This window comes from Molossus molossus, unplaced genomic scaffold, assembly GCF_014108415.1.
Source record: "Molossus molossus isolate mMolMol1 unplaced genomic scaffold, mMolMol1.p scaffold_m16_p_6, whole genome shotgun sequence".
In the NCBI taxonomy this organism is placed as follows: Eukaryota; Metazoa; Chordata; class Mammalia; order Chiroptera; family Molossidae; genus Molossus; species Molossus molossus.
The window spans coordinates 64,634,411-64,658,563 of NW_023425399.1; the positions used below are offsets into that span (position 1 = coordinate 64,634,411).

General features: G+C 34.6%; 1 protein-coding gene across 6 annotated transcripts in view; it reads right to left on the bottom strand.

Moving 5' to 3' along the window:
- The window catches only part of PTPRM (protein tyrosine phosphatase receptor type M), an 839,861-nt gene that overhangs the window by 316,292 nt on the left and 499,416 nt on the right, over nt 1-24,153 (bottom strand). For all 6 annotated transcript variants that reach the window (XM_036244603.1, XM_036244601.1, XM_036244600.1 and 3 more), the window contains exons 8-9: nt 11,427-11,735; nt 3,959-4,068 (exon numbers count right to left, since the gene is read on the bottom strand). In XM_036244603.1, the coding sequence (XP_036100496.1) occupies nt 3,959-4,068; nt 11,427-11,735 (419 nt within the window). The remainder of the gene's footprint in view (nt 1-3,958; nt 4,069-11,426; nt 11,736-24,153) is intronic.

The window sequence follows — 24,153 nt, forward strand, 5'->3', positions numbered from 1 at the left end:
CTAGTGTCTTCCTTCGACTCTTGATCCATCAATGCTCCACCAGCTGACAAGCCCAGACCACTTCGGTTTACTATGTGCCCCAGCAACACTGCACTCTGTACTCTGTTCACACACTAAATTGATTTGCATCCACTACTTATTTCATTCTCTCTATGTTAGTTGCTGTTCGAACTGTTACTTCTAGTAGAGAAGGGGCAGTACCTTTTATACTTTTGCCTTCTTCCAATACCTTATATACACTAATTAAAAAACAAACAAATTGGTTGATGTTTTATTCTTATGACCAGGAACCTGGAGTTTTCTCACTAGGCAATCAAGAGCTATATAAATTTAATGAATTATAATTAAAATACTTGGATATATATTTCTGTGCATTTGGGAGTATTACTGACTGATGAATGTCTAGAAATAGGTTTGATATGCAATGTTTAAATTTTGATAAGGTATTTCCAAACTGCCTATGTAAGAAGTTTCCTCAAATAACTGCTTAACACTTAATATTTACAAACTCAAGCTTTCTGTAGCACTTATTTCATTTCTCAATCATTAATAAGGTTGGGTAGGTACCTTTTCATATGCTTACACACCATTTGGATTTTTTTCTATGGGTTGCTTTCTCTTACTCTTTGTCTATTTTTTCTGATGGAGCATTTTGTCTATTTTTCATTAATTTGTATCAAGTCTGCATATTATCACCACCAGCAAGTTGACTGCCATAAATGTTGAAAATAATGTCCCCAACTCTTGTTTGCATTTAGACTTTCTTCACAGTATCTTTCATTATTCAGAAATTTTAATTCTTATATAACCAAATCTGTCAATCATTTTTACTAATGACAATGGGTTTTATAGCAAACTTAGGAAGATAAACGGTTGACCCTTGGACAACATGGGTTTTAACTTCACGGGTCAACATATAAATATTTGTCAGTAAATATGTAGTTTACCCTCTGTATAGCTAGGTTTCTCATCCATGGATTCAATCAGCCGAGGATTAAACCAACATTTTTCATCTGCGGCTATAAATCCACAGATGTAGAGGGCCAACTATATGCATTGTTCTATGCCATTTTATATAAGGGCCTCGAGCACCTGAGGTTTTTTTTATCCATGGAGAGGTCCTGGAACCAATCCCCTGTGGATACCAAGGGACGCCTAGTAAGTTTTGGGAGAGTCAAGTGTTATATTGTTCAAGGTTCAACTACATTAAAAAAATGCTGTCCCCATTTTCCTCATATATTCTTACTGTTTAATTTTTGTGTTTAGGTCATGAATCTATTTGGTATTTATATTTGTATGATCTGAGGGTCTTATAAGGCATATTATTCTTGTAATAAAATCTGGGTTTGCTAACATTTATTAAATTTGATCCATCTGCATTCATAAATGCACTTGCACTATAACTTCTACCTTGTATAACTTTTCAAGGACATGCATTTAGTTGTTAACAGTAGTTACTCTGAAAAGTGAAATTGAGAAGCAAGGATATTTTATTTTGAATATTTCTGTAATAAAATACCCTTTCAGAGAGCAATATTACAATTAAAATTATATAAAAATAAAAATTCTATAGCTATTGAGGAAGAACATAATTATCAGTCTAGGTTTTAGGAAGATGACTGATAAAATTAATTGACTGACTGGGATGTAAGTTCTGAGAAGGGTTGAAGCTAGAACAAAGGCAGGGAGAAGGGAAAGGAAAGGCTAGTTTGAGAGGCTGAAGATGGACGTCAGGGGAATATAAAGGAGAGGGCAAAGAATAACAGTAGAAGAATGCTTTAACGCTGTTAATTACCATAACTTCTGGCAAAAATGACATTGTCAGCACTTTCCAGGCATTAGTGGTTGGTGTATCTTTCATAACAGATAAGTAAAGAGAGAATTTGAGAATAAGCGGAACTTATAGCCTATTCATTTATAACATCTACGCCATTCAATCTGTTTTTCTTCTCTCCTTCAAAATCTGCCCAAGTGTGCTCCCTGCCTAAGAAATACCTGTGTCATTTCTTGCTAAGCTTTATTCCAACTATGTAATTTAGCTGTCCTTCCAGTTTTTACCTATGGTCACATGTATTTCCATGACAGAATACACTGTTCCTAAGGTCCCTGCTTCCCTTTGGGCAACTGTTCTGCTTCCTTAGCCTGATGTCTCTCCCAGGAAACTTCAGTCCTCAAAAGTGGGGACAAAGTCTGGTTCAACATCAGTCCTTGGCTCCAGGAGGAAGCTCTGTCTATCGCTGACTGTCGCAGGCTGGGTAAATCACAGTATGCAGTGCTTCTTAGCTAAAGCAGAGCTCCCTCCTGAGACCCCATCTAAGGCCTACAGTGAGGAACCTGGAATTCCCTCCTTCCTACTTCTAGGAAACATGGAAAAAAGAGGAAAATATTTGGTAGTCAGAAAACTTATATTTAATTACTTAAGCCTAGTCCACACATTTGACATTTCCTCTTTGGTATTTAGAAAAATGAACCAACCTACTTTAGTTGCCTACATTTGATTTTTAAAACTCTGATTTATGACACCTTCACACATCCCCATTGTAGTAGCATTTAGATCAGTGTTCAACTGGGAGATCCTGGCTGCTGAAGTCAGAGAGATTAATGGGTTCTTCTTTTGAATTATTATTCCTGTTGTTTCCAAGTTACAGTTACTTTATTACACAAAAAATATATGTTCAGTGGGATCAGTCTGTCTAGATACCAACATGTGAACCTTAGGACAGGTGGACTTATTTCTTGGAACTTCAGCTGATTTCAAAGACTGTATCTTTTCTCATTAAAAACAAACAAAAAAAATCTCTTATTCTTGATGGAAAAAATCCCCAACACTGAGACTTAAAAATGGTCATGGGCCAAAAATATTAACTAAAATATTCTGTGCACTGAGAAAAAAGTATGAACTTGTTTGATTTAATTATAAAATTTAGCTCTATACAAGCTAAACCATGATTTTCATTATACTTCATTCTTTAATAATAAAGTGGCCAATGAACAGCATTAATAACTTAACATGATAGTCTTTTTATTTTATCTCTTATCTTACTTTGTTTAGCTTTCAATTAACAACAATTTTTTTCTGTTTTGAATTTCAATAACAATTTTCAAAACGTATAAGGAAACATCAATGTGAGGCTAGTTGGGTCATGAAAGGGGTTTGCAATGCTTACTGTCTGACAGCTAATCTGCTCAGGCTTTTGTCAGTAGTTCTGAAAGGTATTCAAGCAGAGATGCCATAGAAGGGACTGTCGCAATGTTCAGAAGCCTAACAACTTATAATTTTGTTGAATTTGCATTCAAATAAATGCTAGCTTTAAAAAATGTGTCTGCTTGTTTCTATGACAATAGGCACGGTAAAATGATGCTCATACAGATGTGATGATGACTGTCATCCTGTTACTGCTATTATTTTCTTCCTTGAACAATTCATCAAATTCCTCTCTGTTATCTATTATTCAATGATTTGATATGCCTCAGCAGACAAAACTATGTCAGTGAAGTCTAACGCATGCTTTGCTAATACTAAAAAAACATTATTCTATTGTTACTTCTGAAACAACATCTATTGACTTCACTAATTAGATAATCAGCATTCTTCTATAATTCAGTAGTAAAATATTTTATAGTTAGCAAGAATAGGATTCTGTGGTTGCCTCCTAATCAATGTATACTTCAAAACACTTGTTTTTAATAAAGTTGATTAAAAATATATTACCTTGTATCTTTATGTATAATATATAATCTGGAAACATCCATATCATTATAAATATATATCTTGAAAATATACAAAATTCAAAAACTCATTTTTAATTTTTTTGCTTCTATACAGTAACCATTATAATTATTCAAACCATAAAACATCTTAAAAGACAAGATGCCGTTATGATTTTTAAGTACTAGATAGTCTAGCTATCATAGAAATTATAACAAAAATTACATTACAAACAAATGTATATACTACCTCATATAAAGTGATGACACCATATGTTTGAATTGGTTCTCGCCACTGAAGAAATATCTTTTCTTCAAAGGTACTTCCTTGGATGGATTCAGCAGGAATAGCACCTGGCACTAGAAGGGAGGGAAATCAGTAAATATTTAAGTAATAAACATATATATATATGTGTGTGTGGAGATATATATATATATGTATATATAGATATAGATATAGATATATTTTTTTTTCCGAGACTCGATAGGTTTTTAACTCTGTTGAGGCACGAGATCTTAATAATCCATAGATACAGTCAATTTTCTTTTAAAAATCTGAAATTGAAAACCATTTGACTACACTGTCCTTATACAGAAACACATTCCCTCAATATCTTCTTTATTTTTTCTTTTTAAACTCATCTTTATTGTTGAGTGTATTACAGATGTCCCCCCTTTTTCCTTCCATTGACTCCCTCCTCCCCGCTCCTGGCCTCTCCTCCTGCCTTTCCACACTATTGTCTGAGTCCATTGGTTATGCATATATGCATATAAGTTCTTTGGTTTATCTCTTCCTTCCCACTCTCCCTCTTTTCCTTTGAGGTTTGTCAGTCTAACAACCAATTTGTACTTCTTAATTCCTTCACCTTTTTCACCCATTCCCCCAACCCCCACCTATCTGACAACCAACAAAAAGTTTTCTGTATCTATAAGCCTGTTTCTGTTCTGCTTGCTTGCTTTGTTGTAGATTCAGTTGTTGATAGATATGTATTTATTGCATTTTATTGTTCATATTTTTGTTCTTCTTCTTCAGGACGACCCGTCAACATTTCATATAATACTGGTTTGGTGGTGATGAACTTTAGTTTTTTCTCCTCGGGGAAACTATATGTCCATCAATTCTAAATGATAGCTTTGCAGGATAGAGTAATCTTGGTTGTAGGTTTTTCATCACTTTGAAAATCTTTTGCCATTCCTTTCTGGCCTGCAAAGTTTCTTTTGAAAAATCAGCTGAGAGTCTTATGGGAGCTCCCTTGTAGGTAACTGACTTCTTTTCTCTTGCTGCTTTTAAGATTATCTCTTTGTCTTGAAACTTTTGCTTTTGATGATGATGTGTCTTGGTGTGGACGTCTTTGGGTTCATCTAGTTTGGAACTCTCTCTGCTTCCTGGACTTTATACCTGTTTCCTTTACCAAGTTAGGGAAGTTTTCTGTCATTATTGTTTCAAATAGGTTTTCAATTTCTTTCTTTCTCTCTTCTTCTGGCATTCCCATGATGTGAATGTTGGCACACTTGAAGTTGTCCCGAGGCTCCTTACACTACCCTCATTTGTTTGGATTTTTTGTTCTGATTAGGTGTTCTTCGCTTCCTTCTATCCCAAACTTACGGTTTGCTTTTCAGCTTCATCTACTCTACTATTTATTCCCTGTAAATTATTATTTATTTCAGTTAGTGCAGCCTTCATTTCTGACTAGTCCTTTTTTTATGCTTTTGAGGTTCTCACTAAGTTTCTTGATATTCTCACTAAATTCCTTGTTCCTTGAAGTTCTTACTAACTTCATTGAGCATCCTTAAAACCAGTGTTTTGTACTCTGCATCTGTTAGATTGCTTATCTCTGTTTTGTTTAGTTCTTTTCCTGGAGTTTTGTTCTGTTCTTTCATTTGGGACATGTTTCTTTGTCTCTTCATTTTGACTGCCTCCCTGTGTTTGTTTCTATGTATTAGATAGAGTTGCTATGTCTCCTAGGCTTCGTAGGGTGGCATATTATAGTAGATGTCCTGTAGGGTCCAGTAGAGCAGCCTCCCTTGTCTCCCAGCTGTACCCTCGAGGTGTACCCCTTGTGTGGACTCTACACCCTTCTGTTGTAATGAGTCTTCATTGCTGTTGGTATGTCAGTGGGAGGCATTTACATAGGCTGATCATCTGCAAGGACTGGCTGTGTCCACTGACCACTGACCTCTGACTACCTTGGAGGATCAGCTGTACAGGGCCCACCACACAGAGCAAGATTTACTTCAGCAGAGCTCTGGTACCCACTGAGACTACTCCTTCAGTGTATTGCTTATGGAGGTAGTTGGGTGGTGGTGTTTCATTGTGGTCTGAAGCTGTCCACTTGGTGTGCTGGCTCTGGGGCAAGGTCAACTTCTGCCTTTGTTCTACCTGAGACCACCAGGCATAAGCTACAAAGCAATCTACAGATGGCTGCTTCTTGTGTTGGGCTTGGGGCTGCCCAGGCAAAGCCAACCTGCGAACCAAGGCTGGCTGCTTCTGGTACCAGGACTATGGCCAGTTAACTAGAGGTATGGGGCTTCCTGAGGCCAGATGCTGCTTAAGAGAATTTAGAAAAACTGAAGCAAGAGCCAAGATAGGCCAATCCTATGGTAAAATCACTGGAAACAGCTTGGGTGGGCCTGAAAGTTGAGTCCTCAGGGAGTCACCAGGGTGGGGCAAAGAGTGTGAGCCAGGTTGCTAGAGTCCCAGATATGGTGCCTGTATACAGGCTCTGTGGAGGAACGGCTCACCAAATGAACAATGGTTTCCATCTGTATGCCTTTCCAGGAGAAAGCTGCCTCTCCAGCCCTTGCCCCAATGCCAAACTACTAAGTTCTTCCCTGTAGGTCGCTGGTGCCTTTCAAGTTGCCTCCCCCATGCTGGAGCCTAAAGGGAGTGGGTCTGAGTAAGTCCATGCCTGGTCCCTTTAAGAGGAACTGCCTGGGACTCTAGAAGCCTCAGCCTCCCTCAGCCTCAATTCCCACTGGTTTGTAAAGCCAGAAGATATGGGGACTTCTCTTCCTGGTAGTGGAACCTTGAGCTGGGGTGCCTAATATGGGATGGAGATCCCTTGCTCCTCAGGGAAGATTTTTCCAGCCAAGGTAGCCCTCCTAATTTTTATCCGCCACACATGGGTGTGGGACCAGCCCTTCTGCACCTCCGCCCCTCCTACCAGTCTCCATGTGGTTTCTTCTTTAATTTGTAGTTGTAGGACATCCAGTCATCTCGATTTCAGGCGGTTCTGAATGATGGTTGTTCTGTAGTTTAGTTGTAAATTTGATGTGGTTGTGGGAGGAGGTGAGTACTCTCAATTTTTTTTAAAAGTTTGAATCAATTAGATGAAACTCAGTATAATCATCTTTTAAATGAACTTACCATTCTTCAAAAATACAGAAGTCTACACAGCAATGCTAATTCCCACACATTACTTGTGAGACTGTAAACTGGTACAGCCATTTTAGAAAATAATGTTTTTTTAAGTAAAGTTAAGGAGGCATGTGTCATATGGCATAATAACCCAGCCCCCAGGTATAATCCCTAGTAATATTCTTGTACATATGTACCAGAAGACATACAGCAGGATTTCAACATAGCAACATTTAAAAATAAAACTAATATAATTCAGATAAACCCAATAGTTTAATAAATTATTTTATAGTCATACAACAAAACAAAAAAATGATTGAAAATAAGTAACAGTTATACACATCATCATGGGTGAATTTTATAACCATAACATTGAGTGACAAAAGTATGTCAAAGAAGAATATATATGAACTACTGTACTTATATTTAATATATCTATTAAAACACATACTAAATAGAAGTTTTATAAAGATGTGATATGATATATTTTAAAAATTAATCAATTATTTTTGTTAATCCTCACCCTAGGATATTTTTTCCATTGATCCTCAGTGAGAGTGGAAGGAAGGGAGGGAAGGAGGAAAGGAAAGAGAGAAAGATGTGTATGGGGTGGGGGGGGATAGGGAGGAGAGACAGAGAGAGAAAGAAACATTGATGTGAGAGAGACACATCCATTAGTTGCTTCCCTCACGACCCTGACTGGGATCAGGGACTGAACTTGCAAACTTTTGGTGTGTGGGGCTGACACTCCAACCAGCCACACCAGCCATGGTTATGTTATTTATTTATTAATAACAGAAATTTGAAATGTTTGCTGCCATTTTTTTAACTTAAAATATATAACACCTTTTGATTCGTCTATAAGAAAATCTAATAGATATAAGGAAAGAGAAATTTACTTACCGATTTTCTATAAAATAATATTTAGTATTATTTTAAACATATTTTTTCTCATTTTCATTTAAATTCAGTTTTTGAGTATGCTATATATATCTTATACACAATTCATTGTATTAGTATGTCTATCCTATTTATAAACCAGCATATTAATACTACTTACAAATGCCATCAAAATTTTTTGATTTTTGGGTTCCATTCCCAGTCAGAGCATATGCCCAGGTTGCAGGCTCAATCCCCAGTAGGGGGTGTGCAGGAGGTAACCAATCAATGTTTCTCTCTCACATCAATGTTTCTATCTCTCTCTCTCCCTTCCTCTCTCTCTATAAAATCAATAAAAACATATATATTTTTTAAATGGTTGGAAAGGACTTACACTTCTGAATTTCAAAATTTACTATAAACAAGACATTGTGGTATTGGCATAAGGACTGACATATAGATCAGTGGAATAGAATTGAAGGTACAGAAATAAAACCCCACATTTTCAGTCAATTGATTTTTATCAAGGGTGCCAAGAAAATTCAATGGGGAGAGAATAATCTTTTCAACAAGTGGTGCTTAACAAACTGGGTATGCAATGCAGAAGAATAAAGTTGGATTCCTACCTCACACTACATAGAAAAATTATGTCAAAATATGAAAGAGCTAAATGTAAAAGCTAAAACTACAAAACTCTTAGAAGAAAACATAGGTATAAATATTCATAACCTTGGATTAGGCAATAGTTTGTTAGGGATAAATGGTGCCTCTTAGGAATTTAGGTCTAGTACCTGTTTTAGAAGTGCTAAGAATTCAGGATTTGGGATATGTAGTCTTAAAATCTAAGTTTGAGGAATTGAGCCTTATTCTTTCTTGTGATACTCTAAACAGTAATAAAAAATAAATTTATTCCACCTACTTTCTCATGAAATAAACAATGTTTCAATAAAAATACTACACTACAATAAAACTCACAATGTTCAATGGTAGATAGTGACCCCACCATTCTTTTCTCTTCAAATTCAGTATCGTTTGACAACTGTTCTGTTTCTATCTTTCTCTTTCTTTTTTGAAGTATTTTTGTTGTGGTTGTTGTTAGAAAATAAAATTCGAAACAAAAATTTTTCTAATTAAGTGGGTACCAGTGTTATATAAAAACAATATATATTTATTTGGAAGTAATGCATGCTCCAACTTCAGGATCATTTAAACAAACAAAAAAATAAGTTCTATTTCTAACTCATGTCTATTCTCAATTTGAAATCCAAAAGTTTGAGTGATTCCATGCTTCAGAAAGACATACCTGCTCAACTCTAGAAATGATTTCATTTATATCCCTCTCTCATTGATTAAAGCATTAATATTGATTAAAACATAAATTAAAGATTATCAACAAACTTTATTGTTTTATTTAAAAAGACTAATAAAATATTTTGAGTATTTATTACCTACTCAATGTCATGCATGTTGATATTATAGTTAAGAGAAAAATTACATATAATATCAGAAAGGGTCAAATTGAGTTGGTTTGAATTGTTACAATAATAATAATTGTGCTCTCCTACTAAAGGGCCCTCTCTGACCTTTACAAATCTATGTAAATTTCTTCTAACCCTAATATGACTGATTATTGTAGTTATTCTTAACCTTCCACATGAGGAAATTAAGGTTCAGAGATTTAAAGATCCAATCAAATGCAAATGAGGTGAGAAGGATGAGAGCAAAGTGGGGCAAGAAAAGTTGGAGACAGTTTTATAAAGGACCTGATACTTGAGGAGACATTAGGAGGGGAGCTAGTAGATGGAATTGAGAGGCAGGCAGGTAGAAAGGCAGATGGTTGGTGACATCAGGATATGAGGAAGAACCTGGGATATAAAAAGTTTGGCATAAAGGACCAATGCTGAGGTGACATTTTTGCAGAATTAACTGCAGTGAAGAAAGTTATTAGTTCTAGAATATAAGTCAAGAATACAGAAGACCTTTAAATTCAAGACTTGGATAAAGTAAGTCATTGAAGGCTCTTGTGGAGAGAGTGACATGATGCGAATATATTTCAAAGATTAGTTTAGTGAGTGAGCAGAGGGGTATTAGAATGGGAAAAAGCTGGAACCACAAAGAAAGGGTAGAAATATTACAGAAATTTCAGTATAAAATAATGAGGATCTGAATACAGGTTGTGGAAGTTAAACAAAAAGAGCAATATCATGGAAGTAGAAGCTACAGGAGTCAGGATCAAATCAAACATTCAAATGCAGGGGAGAAAGGGTCCAGAGATGACCTGTTGACAGTGCTGACATGTTTATTCTTGTTTCCTGGGAGATGAGGAGGAGTTGGAGGAAACAGAAACAGGGCTTCCAGTCTCAGCTCTGACAGAGTGACTATGATAAAACTAATACTCCCAACAAAAATAATTGTAATAAAACCACCAACCAATAAAACAACCAATAATTGTTTTTGACAGCAATCAACCATTTTAAGTATGGAAGGGCTTGAAGGGGCTATAAAATAAAAGAGAAGGATGTGGATGAGTGCCTCATTTACTCTGGCTGTTTCCATGTATGTCTTCTATAGCAATATGCACGGTATTACATAGGTAATAAATACTTAAAATACATTGTTAGCTCTTTAAATGAAATAATAAAGAATTATAAATATTTAATTTGCTATAATCAGTGATCAAGATCATAATCAGCTACATGCAGAAACGAAAATGTAAACATGTATTTCCCCCCAGAAATAAGTAAGTATATTCATTTAATGAGCTTCCCAAATTCTTTTGTGACTTATTCTAAATTTTAGGTCAAATATATGATACACTACCGCAGTATTTTACGTGTTGTATGAACACATGATTGTACACAGGAGTCCCCTGTATAATCAGTAAAGCACATTTATATCCATTCTATAACATGGAGAGTGTAATTTTACTCTTAAATTTTTTAAGAGACTAATTACAATTGTGTATTTACTCTTATTGATGAGTTGCTGGTCATGTACATAGACTATTTGTTAAATCCTTGTTTATTAAGATAATATCCAATTACAACATTGTTCCTGTGAGAAAATAAGATGATTTTGATGACTGCAAACCTAATGAGGTAATTTCTCAGCAATCACTACACTGAAAAGCAAGGTAGCCTCTATTTTAAATATATTTAAATAAACATTCATATAAATAATCTAGTAGTCCAACAGGATAAAACTTGAACGAAGAACTGTTTAGAGCAATATAGAATTATTATACATAGAAAAGTGACTATATGAATCGTAAAGAATTAAAATAAACAGACATCTTTACTCCTCTGTAAGCCTTTAAACCAGTGCTTAAGTATACAGAAGCACAGATACATGATTATATTTTATTATACAACACAGTAAGTAGTTTTTCCTTCTTTCATTATAAAGATCCCAATTGAAAAGAAACAAAAACTGCTTTCTAGAAGGGTATAGATTTCACATAAATATATTTAGAAGTACTCACAATCTTCATCCGTCTGTACTATGAGTTCTTGACTTTCCTTCCTTCCCTCTGGGTTCATCAGGATGAGTTTCACACTAACATTGGTATATGGTGAGAGATTAGTGATCGTATGTTGAGGGTGTGAATTATCTGTGTCCCAGCTTATTTCTTCTCGCACCTGTTCCTGTCCTCCAACTTGATAACAGTAGTGGACTGTTAGATTGTAACTATGGCAACGAGTCACATTATATCCAAATGGCTCCCAGCGGATGGTGATTTGTCGAGATTTGACTTCTACTACTTCCAGTTTTCTTGGGCCTCGCATGGGATCTATTTAGAAAAGAAGGAAAAAGAAACAAATTTTAAAAGCTCTGGTGAAGCCCAGATGTCCCCAATATCTGGTATCCTCTTCTTCTGGAATAATAAAATCCTTAAATATTATCAGGGAATAAGGCCACCAAGAATAAAGACTAAATAAAAATTCCAGCCCCTTCTGCAGGGAGATGTGGCCATGTGGCTATGTTGTGGTAAAGGACAAAGAGATGAGAAGTCAAGCACAGTTTCCGGGAGGTGTCCTTATAAAGAAGCGGCTCATCATCTTTGTTCTGTCTTTCTTCTTATTAGCTGGATTGAGAACAGGATATCTGTTGCTCATGCAGCCATGACGAAACATGAGGCTCTTATACATTACAAATTCAAAGCAATGATGAAGAGCTACAGTTCCTGATAATCACTGAGTTCCCATGACAGCTTTGAACTAACTTCCAAATTTTTCATTAGAGAGAAATAAAATGCTTTTATTTAAGCCTCTTTTCCTCTGGGTCTCTGATATAAGAAACCAATCTTTTTTTAAAATTAAATTTATTGGGGTAACATTGGTGAATAAAATTATATAGGTTTCAAGTGTATAATTCTATGATATAGCATCTGTATATTGCATTGCATGCCCACCACCCCAAAGCCAACTCTCTTCTGTCACTATATGACACCTTTTACCCTTTACTACCCCCGTCCCCTTTGTAACCACCATACTGTTATCTGTGTCTATATGTTTATTTCTTTTTCCTATTTGTCCAGTTGCTTCTTTAAGTTTTATATCCTATATATTAGTGAAGAAAAACAATCTTAATGTGAAGATTTATATATATTTTAAATCCAATTTATAATTATACAGTTGGAAAACATAAGAGTAAAGGTTTGAGAATTCACCATGAAATAATATAATGATGAAAGAGCATAAACTTCTGAGCAGAACTCCAGGTGTTTTGAGTTTGGATTTGTATACAATTCCATACAATCAATGCTAAAGTATTTCTTTCCTATCCCTCAAATGTCTTAGTATTATTTCTTAGCATATCTAAATGTCGTGCAGGAAATATAAACATTTTGAATGGTTTAAAAGAAAGAATGTATACAAAGAAAGCTTGAACTTGTTTATGAAATAATGATTAAAAAAACAAAAAATACTAAATACACAGTATTTACTGAGCACTATATGGTATATACTTTCCCAAAAAGTCTACATTTCATGGGTTTGGGGAGAACCTAATGTAAAATGACCTGCTTTGGTATATTCATAAGTACATTTGAGCCATATAGTTTGATTTTTTTTCCCTGAATTTTGATCAACAGATATGAATTTAAAGTGATCTACAACTAGTAAGGAAAAATAAGCATAAAAACTTGAGAAATAATACCTGTCATTTACTACGTGTGCACTTATGAAGCATGAGTCCTTTGATATATAGTCTCTGTTCATTAAAACAACCCTGTGGATTTAGTATTATTTTCCCAATACACAGATAAAAACTCTGTGGCCAACATCAGTTCAACAGCTTGACCAGGATCAAGATTTGATGGTGGCACTTGAATTCACATCTGTTTGACTAGTAAACTTATGCTGCTTCGATTCTACAGCAAAGTCTCTACCAGAAATGAGTAAGATAAAAGTAAATTAGAATGTTAAAGATACCTAAAACATGACCAAAGCATGTAAGGTATAAAAAATATCCTATGTATTTAATATTGATTAATGCTGAAAAGAATCCTTCCCCCTTCTCCTAGTTCCAGAGAAGAGGAGTCCCAGACCACGTTCCCCAGCTCTACGTTCCCAGACAGCCCTACCTATCTATACATTGTGGTGCCTGGAAACTTGCCTGGGCAATTACTGATTTCCATTTGATAACATTCCTCATTATCTCATCTTTTAGAACCTAGAGAAAACTTAGAACCACCCCCTTTTCCTGTGACCTCCAACAAATGAAAACATTCAAAGTGAAATAATGTTTTGGTTTTATATGGGCTAGTTGGTATTAATTGGACAGATATCTGCTAAAACCATAAAATGAAGTTAATAATGACTATTCATGCTACTCCATCCTGTAATAACTCGAGAAACCAGGGATGAGTGAGATGAAAACACCCCCAGAGAAAGTTCAGTGGCATTCTTACAAAATATTTTTGTTACAAAATTAATTTTTTTATATTTAAGTTACTAGTGTTAGGGAAGATATAATAAATAAGTTATTTAGAAATAACATTGAAGATTTTTTTCCAGTCTAAAGACTTTTCACGTTGTAAAGGAAATGTCTAATTTTATATAATGCTTCATTAGTTGAATGTTTATAAAAACTTTTAATAAGCTCCCTTATACATAAACAGATTAACATGCATCTCTTTGCCCCTTTCTCTACTAATCACAAGCTCCATGAGGACTGTTCTTAAGCATTTTCCCAAGATTTTCATAAATTTTACTAATAAAATGACTAAGTGCTTCAAATGCTAGTTTGAACAAACAATGCAGTTCTAACATAACTTCAACAGAAAACTACTTTCCACTTATAAATAAACCTGTATCATTTAAGTATTCCTTAGCTAAGAGAAAACACACATGAATCAAGCCCCAGGATTTAAAAAGAAACCAAAGGTTCTATCTGTTTACTGGTCATTTTCCTGAAAAGTATACTTCCTTCTTCTCTGTTATTACCCCTTGGAATTATATCAGGGTAAAATTATGTCCCAAACTTCCCATAAAATTGCTGAGTACAATAGCTAAACCTAGCACAAAACCACCACCTCTGTGACCAAGGCTCCAGGGTCCCTATTGTCGTGAGCAGTAATTAACAGATTTGAGAAGGAGGCTGTATGTATGAGGTCTGTATCTTAGATGAAAAGAGGCTTGTGCTCACTGGTTTGCATCTTCCAGTTCCCAGTTAGTTTTCCCAGTTAGCCAAAATAAACTATCTTACAGAAGCTTTTCCAAACAGAATTCCTATGTGCCCTTCGTGGGCCTTTGTTCACTGTACAGTTCTGTTGCATCTGCTAATAGGTCATTATCAACATGGCAGGGTCAAATCATTATCAACAAGGGAGGATAAATCCTACCTTGACTCAGATTCTTAAACATTTCTCCCCTTAGTCAAAAGCTTAAGAGACAAATTGAATCAATACCACCACATGGATAACATGGTCCACCTTAGATGGAGAGCTGTCATTTATTTTTCTTGCCAGGGTCCAAAAGCTGGGATTGAGTTGAAAAAATGGCATCTGGTAAAGTAAACTGAATGTCCTGCATTACCAAGTACCTGTGATAATACACTTCTTTAATGATAGCACTGATAGGCTAAGTCCAATGACTAAGGGGATCTGACAATCCTTTCAACTCATCCCTATCACACTGCCTGATTTCATTGCTTCTTTTTTTCTTTTCTTTTCTCTGATCCAGCAATAGGTTATAATGATTACACCTTAAGTGAGTGTTTCATAGTACCTGTACCTTTTGTGTTACTGCTGGAACCCTTTCTATTAGTGTGCTGCTAAATGTGAATGAGGCATTCTACAGGGACATTTACTCTAGTGAGTTATGCTGATGATCACTGAAAACTTTCAGGCATCATTGTAAAAATATATAATACTGTAGGGAATAAATGGCAACTTCATAATCAGAAATGTGTAATTTCAGTAGGCTGAGTACAACTCATATTGCATTTCTAGAAGTAGAATACACACTGCCAAAAAAAGGTGGCATACTATTACTACCATTCATGTGTGCAGAATAAATCTCTTGGAGTCAGATAACAGGGTAATAAATTATACTCACAGGACCACTAGTTGTAGAATCTTTGCTTCTGTTTCCTCACAATCCTAAAGATGCTAAGAAAGTGTAAGTCTATTCCAAGGACGTGTCTCTTCACCCTTGCATCCTTGGCCCACACTGACAGGCACCACTGGCATAAATCATGAGCCAGCCAGCCTAACCTGGGCCCACTGACTCAGGATAAGAGACTAGAACATCCTCCCGAAGGAGTACAATAGCTGTTGTGCCTGAAGCTTAGTCAGAGAGCATTTTTCATTCTGTTCTCTTTCTGCCAGTTTGAGCCAGGTTTCCAGCAGACAAATCTGACAGTTGCAATCCTGACCCGGGGAACCAGCAAGCCCAGTTCTAACCTCCAGCACTTTAGTATTCTGGCTCCTCTTCATTCACTCCTTTTTTTCTATGAATCACAGGGAAGAAATTGACTGATAAGATCAATTTCCACTGCAGGTTCCATTCACAGCTCATTTCTCTGGAACTCTGCACTTTTACCTTCTATTACTACTGGAGTGCTTTTTCAGAAACTCAATTTCAGAACTTATGAGAGATACTTGGGTGTAATTTTAGGGTCCTGTCATTAATAATCAAAAACACAGATTATAACCAGTGCTCCCACTAACAGGTTTCTCTTTTCTCCTTCTTCATGAATTACCTGGAGGTCTATTATAATAAAAGAAATAACCACAAGAAGGGCATGGTGAACCCGCTCTGGCACCTGCAGCTACTGTATTTCTGCCTTGCCAGCTACACAAAAGAAAGTGACAAAATACGAAAGTAAATGCTTCATTTACTTTACTATTCAGTTAACAAATATTATATTGGAATACCCAGTCATTCAATATTCCTAAGCAGCAAGGAATTAAATTCCAGGTATTTTTAAGTGAAATAGCTATAGTTTTTGTTTATTAGTCAATGTTGTCCAGAGTTTAAAAAGTATCCTTTGTCAGTGAAGTTAAAAATTCTTAAATATACCAATTATTAATTTATGCTACCCTATAGGCATCTATATTTCTATGATGTAATTAAATAAGTTAAAATTTGTCATAAGAATTATATGAATTTGAATAGTCCCTTCTACCAAAATACCTTTCACAGACAGTATATTAATAGTTTTTACATGGTATCATAATTAGAATCAAGAAATGGACAGTGTTTTTTCTTAACTATATTACACAATCCTATATCAAAGAATAGTTTCTTCCTAAACAACAAACTGAATTTCAAAACCAGTACTAATTTAAAAGATGAAAAAACAGTCCTACTGAGTAAGTGAATGAAAGTGCAGCAATCCAAGCCTTACAGATAATCAAACATTCTGCTTTATTTCTCATTCAGAATGGACACATTCTTCACTGTGCCTTTCATGGTGTTCCAAGTGCTGGTGTGAACTTGCTCTGAAGCATGAAGGAAGTGACCTGCTACCCCATGTTGTTCAAAATGGACTGTCAACATATTAGTTACATTGATAATTTTCATTCTGATCAGAGTAGGAAGCTGGAATTCCTATTCATATGTTATGGGAAATGTAAAGGATTATTTTACATAACAAAATGACTAAGACACACCAAAGTGAGAACGCAGACCCTCTCAGGAAAAAGGCTGAGGTTGCACACCCTCTGCACATGAGTGACCACTGGTGTTGGGTGACCCTGACAGAGCAGTGTGTACAAAAGCTCTGTCTAGTTCAGTTTGTACATTTAAATAATAAAGTGAAAGAATACAAGTTAGGCCTTAGGGTAGTCACACAAGGTGTCTGGTTTCAGGATAATTTCACCAAGTCTTCCAGGGTAATTTTTTTAAAGAATTTTCTAGTTCAGTGTTCTTATGTAAAGAGTTTGTTGAATGGCAGTTGGAAAAAAGAGGCAGTAAATATTTTCCTATTGACACCTGCTGAAATAAAGAATTACAAGCATTGATAAGGTACGCAATGGCAGTAACATTTGTCACACTGTATTTTGCCTGAATTGATTAGCTGTACAAAGTAAGGCTAGTAGTCCCACAGTGGTTAAAAGATAATATTCTGTGAACATGAAGTCTTCTTTTTGTTGGTGTTAATTTAAGGTTTTTGAAATTTCAAGTAATAAAACTTTAAAACACATTGAAAAGTACAAAATAAATCAACCACTGTTGTACCTACTAATGTTAAATGTTAACATTTTATGTTTTGCTTCAGATAACTTTTTATTAAAGAAATAAAATATTATTGATATAAATCCTTTCCACATTCCTGCAGGCTATCCCAAGGTTATTATGTATCATCCTAAGACAGGTTTTTGTACTTTTATTACATATATCTGGAATGCTTAAAAATTTAGGTAAATGCTACCATTCTTTGCAACTTGAGATTTCATTTAATGTTAGCCAAGCTGAAACATATAGATATAGTTTAAATTAGTTTAGATCTACAAATAGAACATATAGATCATTTTGATCGGTGTATAGAATTCCATTAGTGCATGAACCATAGTTTACTTATTCATTTCTCGATTGAGGAACAGATAGAGTGAGTGTACTTCTTCTCTATTATAGGCAGTATAGAATGAGCATCCTTGTATATATGTCCTCTTGGCCACAGTTTCCCTTGGGTAAACACAAAAAATAAGACCATTGGCTTTTAAAGTGTACAAATTTTTAAGTAATCTAGATAATATTAAATTGCTCCCAAAAGAAAAACAATGTTCAGATGTTCCTTTTCCCCAAAGAGATTTTATTTCAAGGCTCTAAGCTAATGCTAGTTTCTGAGGATAGATCTTAAATTATGGCACTGGTGCCAGTAAAATGTACATAAACAGACTCTAATGTGGGACAATTTTATGAACTGGATCATTTATTTGACATAAATTTTGAAATTAAAATTTACTATGTAAATAAATATTTATTTTTTAAAAATTTTTTTTTTTGATTTTTTTTTTTTTTTTTTTTTTTTTTTAGAGAGAGAGAAATAGCGATGTGAGAGAAATACACAGATTGGCTGCCTCCTGCTTGCCACCTACTAGGGATCGAGCCCACAACCTGGGCATGTGCTCCGACTGGGAATAGAACCAGGACCTCTCAGTCCATGGGTGATGTTCAATCCACTGAACCTCACTGGCCTGGCCAGAATTATTTCTTTCCTCAGCTATAGAAACTCTGTTTAACAAGTGTTTATGTTAAGATTCCCTGCCAATAGCCACTCATCATGTCATATCATTAAGTGTGTTTGTACCTAGCAACATAAAATAAAAAATCCCTTATTAAGAAGAATTAAATGAACAAATTGATGGGTAATATAGCTTTAAAATAATCATTAAGATTTATGACTACAAACAAAGAGCATACATAGCATTTGCCATGAATGACTCTCCACTTCAAAACAACTAGATCCTGAATAAGATAATTATTTTATTGCACAAGATGGGATATCTTCCCAGTGGCCCTTTACACCATATTCTTTGTCTAAAATAAAATGTAAGCTCTGCAATCTAAAGATTAACCCTTGGGCTAGGGATAGCATAGGGAAGCTAAACCAGATGTTCCTTAATTAATCACAGATACTTGGGTCTGTCTAAAGCATCCATAGCCAGCTCTGGCTGGTGTTGTTCAGTGGTTAGAGCATAGATTGTGCACCAAAGAGTTGCAGGTTTGGTTTTGATTCCTGATCAAGAGCATGTAGTTGGGTTGCACATTCAATCCCTGGCTCTAGTTTGGGTGGGTGCGGGAGGCAACTAATCTCTCTCTCTCTCTCTTCCCTCCTCCCTCCCTCCCTTAAACTCTCTCTAAAAATCAATGGAATAATATTCTAGGGTATGGAATAACATAAATCAATCAATCAATCAATCAATCAATCATCCATAGTCAGTACAGTTGGCCCTCGCCACTTCGCGCTTAGACTTTCACGGCTTCACTCTATTGCGGTTTTTTCAAATATAGCAGCATTTGAAAGTATAGTATTTGAAAAAACCGCGATAGAGTGCAACCGCAAAAGTTGAAGCGTGAAGTGGCGAGTGATGACTGTACTGTCCTGTCTCCTAGATATCAGCAGACACAAACACAAATCTCAGATTAAAATAATCCCTAAATTAGGCCCTCTGTTTTTAAAGATAAAGAGCAACCAAATATACAGTCATTAGCAGAGACCATCAGGAAACCAGAAAACAACCCTGGCCAGTTTGGCTCAGCGGTTGGAGCGTTGGCCTGCGGTACAGAAAGAAACCAGAAAACAAACTGCCACGAGTGAGAATCAACAGAAATGTGAAACAGCAGATTTAATACCCAAATCCTCAGATGCAGAATACAGAATTTGAGTTAACACTTTTGAATTTAAAAACATATCACAAAAAGGTACATGCCATTATGAAAAACAATGACCAAGCCTATTAAAAATTGAATTTAACTTTAAGAAATAAAAAAAGTCAAATGCAACAAAATCTTAATGGATAATTAAAAATGGCAAAATTAGACACAGTTTAGGAGAGAATGAGTGAACTAGAAGACATATCAGAGGAAATGATCTAGAATGCAGCACAGAGAACTAGAAAGAGGAAAGCAAAGAAGAAAAAAAGAAAGGACATAATTTGAGGATCTAAACTCCTTTCTTTCCTTAAAATCTTTGTTGTTGAAAGTATTTAATACGTTTCTAATTGATATCTAATTGATGTCTGAGAAATTTCCAGAAGTGACAAAAGACACCAATTAAAAGATATGAAATATATAACATATGCAAAAAAATAATAGAAAAAGGATAAGTAAAATTAAGTCCATGCTTAGATATAGTGTGGTTAACAACAGATACCAAGACCAAAGAGAGAGTAAAAGAATCTGGAGAGAAAGGATGTATCACTTACAAAGTACTGGCAATTAGATTAACAGGTTTTTCATCAGCAACCATGGAAGGCAGAAAATAGGGGAACAATATATCAAAAGTTCTGAGAGAAAAATATATCAGTTAGAGTAGTGTACCTAGCAAAAACAATCTTTCAATAAATAAAACATGAAAGAAAGTTGGTTTCATAGAACCAAAACTGAGGGAGTTTAGTACTAATAACCTAAAAGGAGAAACTTCAGGGGAAAAAAGAGTATTTGAAGGAAGGTCTTAGATTCTAGGAAAAATGATAAGCAAAGAAATATTTGTAAAATAATAATAAAAATAATGTCTAATTTAGAGGTTTCAAAAAAACAATACAAAATTAAACTACTGACAACAAGAACAATATAAGCAGAGCAGACTATGTTCAAATTTAGACTAGTATAAGATCCTTACATCATTGGGAAGGAGGGGTTAAGATATTAAGTACAGACTTCCTTAAGTATGCGTGACACATTTTCATGGTAACCACTATAAAATAGCAGGAGAGTGATACTGTTTGCAATAGAAAAGAATAATAATATTTTTTAGAAACCTAATACATTCAAAGAAAAAACAAGTCTTTTACTAACACTAAAGAAAAAAAACCCTCCAATCTAGTACTAGCATATTTGGATTTTTTTTTTTTTTTTCTGTAGAAACAAGTCCAAATATATTATTAATCACAATGAATGTATATGGAACCTTGTCAATTAAAAAATCCAAAGAATGTTACCAATGTAAAATCAATATCTTGTTATATTCTGTGGGCAAGGAATAAATCTAAGCCACATATACACAGAAACTTGAAAGTAAAAGAATATAAAAAGATAATTGGCAAATATTAACTAGGAGAAACAGAGTTGCATTAAGGAACACAGAGAATCATTATGTTATCATAAAATTTCCAATTTATCATGAAGATATAACAATTATAAATTTTTATCTACCATTAATATAGCCTTGGACTATATAATGCAATTTATATCTTAATATAAAGCAAAACAAGGATAATATATGAGCAACATATTTCATTCATAAGCATCAATGAGTAAATTCTAAACAAAAGAGGCAAATCAAGACATGTATATATGAAACTGATAATACCGCATGACCAACTTAGATTAATTAGGATGGTTTAATATTAAAATATATATAAATGTACTTTATCACAATAAATTAGAGAAGAAAACATATGATTATTTCAATAGATGTAGAAGAACATTTGTTAAAATATCTATTCCTAATAATAAAATCTTCTGGAAAATTAAGAATAGAATAAAATCTCACAAATCCGATCAGCAAACATTGTTCTTAATGGTGACACATTAAAGAACAATACAAGAATGTGAACTATCATTGCATCTACTGAACACTTTCCTGGGCATTCTAGCCAGTCTAGCAGGAGAGAAAAGGCATAGGAATAAAAAAGGAAGAAAATGACGCTAATTATACACGAACAATATGAATGGTTTAGCACACATGCAAGATCTACAAATTATAAGAAAAAATAATGTTTAGAAAGATGGTAGAATATGAGATTAACATTAAAATCCTTTGTATTTCTATAAAAATGAATAACAAACTAAAACACTAATTAAAAAAGATACTATTTACATGACCAAAATATATAAGGTACTTAGGACTAAGCCTTAAGCCTTATAAGAGAGTAACAATAAATAAAAACCCAAAAACTTATTGAAAGGATCAAAATAACTAGAGAGCTATACCATGCTTATGAGTAGAAAGATTCAATATTGTAAAGGTATCAGTTCTCCCCAAGGTAGTTTGGGGAATCAATGCAATGTCAATCAAATCTAATTAAAGTTTTGAAAAAGATGATGAGTTGATTCTAAACTAAATAGAGAGGGTAGTCATAACATTCCAAGAAAAATGGAGTGCAGAAACCTGTCCTATCAGAAAGCAAGAGTTATTGAAAAGCTACAGTCACTGAACAGTGTGGTATCGTTAAAAAGAACACACATAGAGCGGAACAGAGGCTACCAAATGACAGAGATGGCAATTCTGATTCTGACTCCTGGAGAAAAGACAAATGGTGCTGGGAAACTATGTATCTATATGGAAAAAAAAAATGTATTCCTACCCTGCAAAAATCAATTTCCACTGAAAAACTTAAACACACACAAAAAACAAATGTAACACTTTTACCAAAGCATGTGAGAAAGTATCTGATTTTAAGGGTAAGAAAATGTTTTAAAAATAAGAAACAAAAAGCACCAAGTATCAATAAAAATCTTGGTAATTTATACTATATTAAAAGTAAGAACTTATGTTTATTAAGTTGTACTATAAAGAAAGTGAAAAGTTAAAATATAAGTTTAGTCTTGGAAGGAAAAGCAAAGTAATAAAATAGAATAAGGACAAAAGATATAAACTAGCATTTATCGAAAAGTAAAAAGGCAAGCCACAGGGCAGGAGACACTAGCAGCCATTTAAAAGGAGAAAGATAAACTAAAGAATTTAATGCATATAAACAAATGGACACAGACACTGGGGTGGGCGGAGGAAGGGTGTCAAAGGGGAGAAAAAAGAGACACCTCTGTAACAAAAATAAATTAAGTAAAAGGAGAGATATCTAGAATATATACACATTGTCTACAAATCACAAGACAAAGATGACAATTCAAAAGAAAAAATGTGTGAAAACTAAAAACAGGAACTTCACAAAATAGGGAAAAATAGAAAATAAACATGAAAATATGTTCATGGTTAATATTAACCTGGGAAATACAACTTAATTAAGGTCATAATGAGGTTCCATTTTATACAAATCAAATCAGAAAAAATTAAGAAGTTTGATATACTAACTGTTGGCAAGATGTAGGTTTACGCACAATATTATATATACATACTTTACTGATGAGAGTGAACTGGTACAGCCACAGTGGGAAATAACATGGTGTCATCTTGTGATATAAACAATTGAACACCTACAACCCAGCAGTTACACTCTTAGGTATAGATGCTGGAACAGTACTTTTAAACTTTGATGATAAAAATAATCTGGAATATTTTTTATATATGAAATTTCTGGGGCCTTTCCCATGGAGATTTTGATTTGGTCCTCTGTAAGGAGGTCACAGAATTTGCATTTTTAAGGAGGAGTCCAAGTAATTCTTATCACCAGACAAGTTTGGGAAACAAACCCTAGAGCCTGCTACTCAAAGCAAAGTTCTCTCTCACTCCAGCAGCAGTGGCACCACCAGGAAGTTCCTTAGAAATGCAGATGCCCAGACTCCTCCTCTGACCTCCTGAAGCGAATCTACATTTGTGCATTAAAGTTTGAGACAAGGACCTAGAGGAGTGTTTTTTCAGTGTGCAGGCTGGGTCCCCAGGTCTTAGACTAGCATTGTTTCAAAGAAAGAAAGTAGAAAAGAAAACATTGGAATACATTTTAAATCGAAATGCGAGGACTGTATTGTATAATTTTATTTTGGGCATACATACACACTCTTTTGAAAATTTATAGAAATGTGTGTAATTATGTCACAATGTAAAATATATTACATACTGTAGTGTAAGAGTTTGAAAAACACCTTCCTTGAGAAATTCTCGTCTGGGGACACAAGGAGATACAGAAGTGTTGTTAGCAGCATTGTAGACAAAGAAATAAGAAAGGAATGTGTGGAACCTACCCAAATATCTACTGACCAGAAAATATAAATATTTATAGGATACAAATTACACTATAGTAATAATGAATAAAGCAAGAATGAATCTTAGAGTCATATAATTAAGTAAAAACTTAAGTCACAGAAGACAAATAGGACAAAATTTTATAAAACTAAAAACCAAGCAAAGGGAAATTGTTT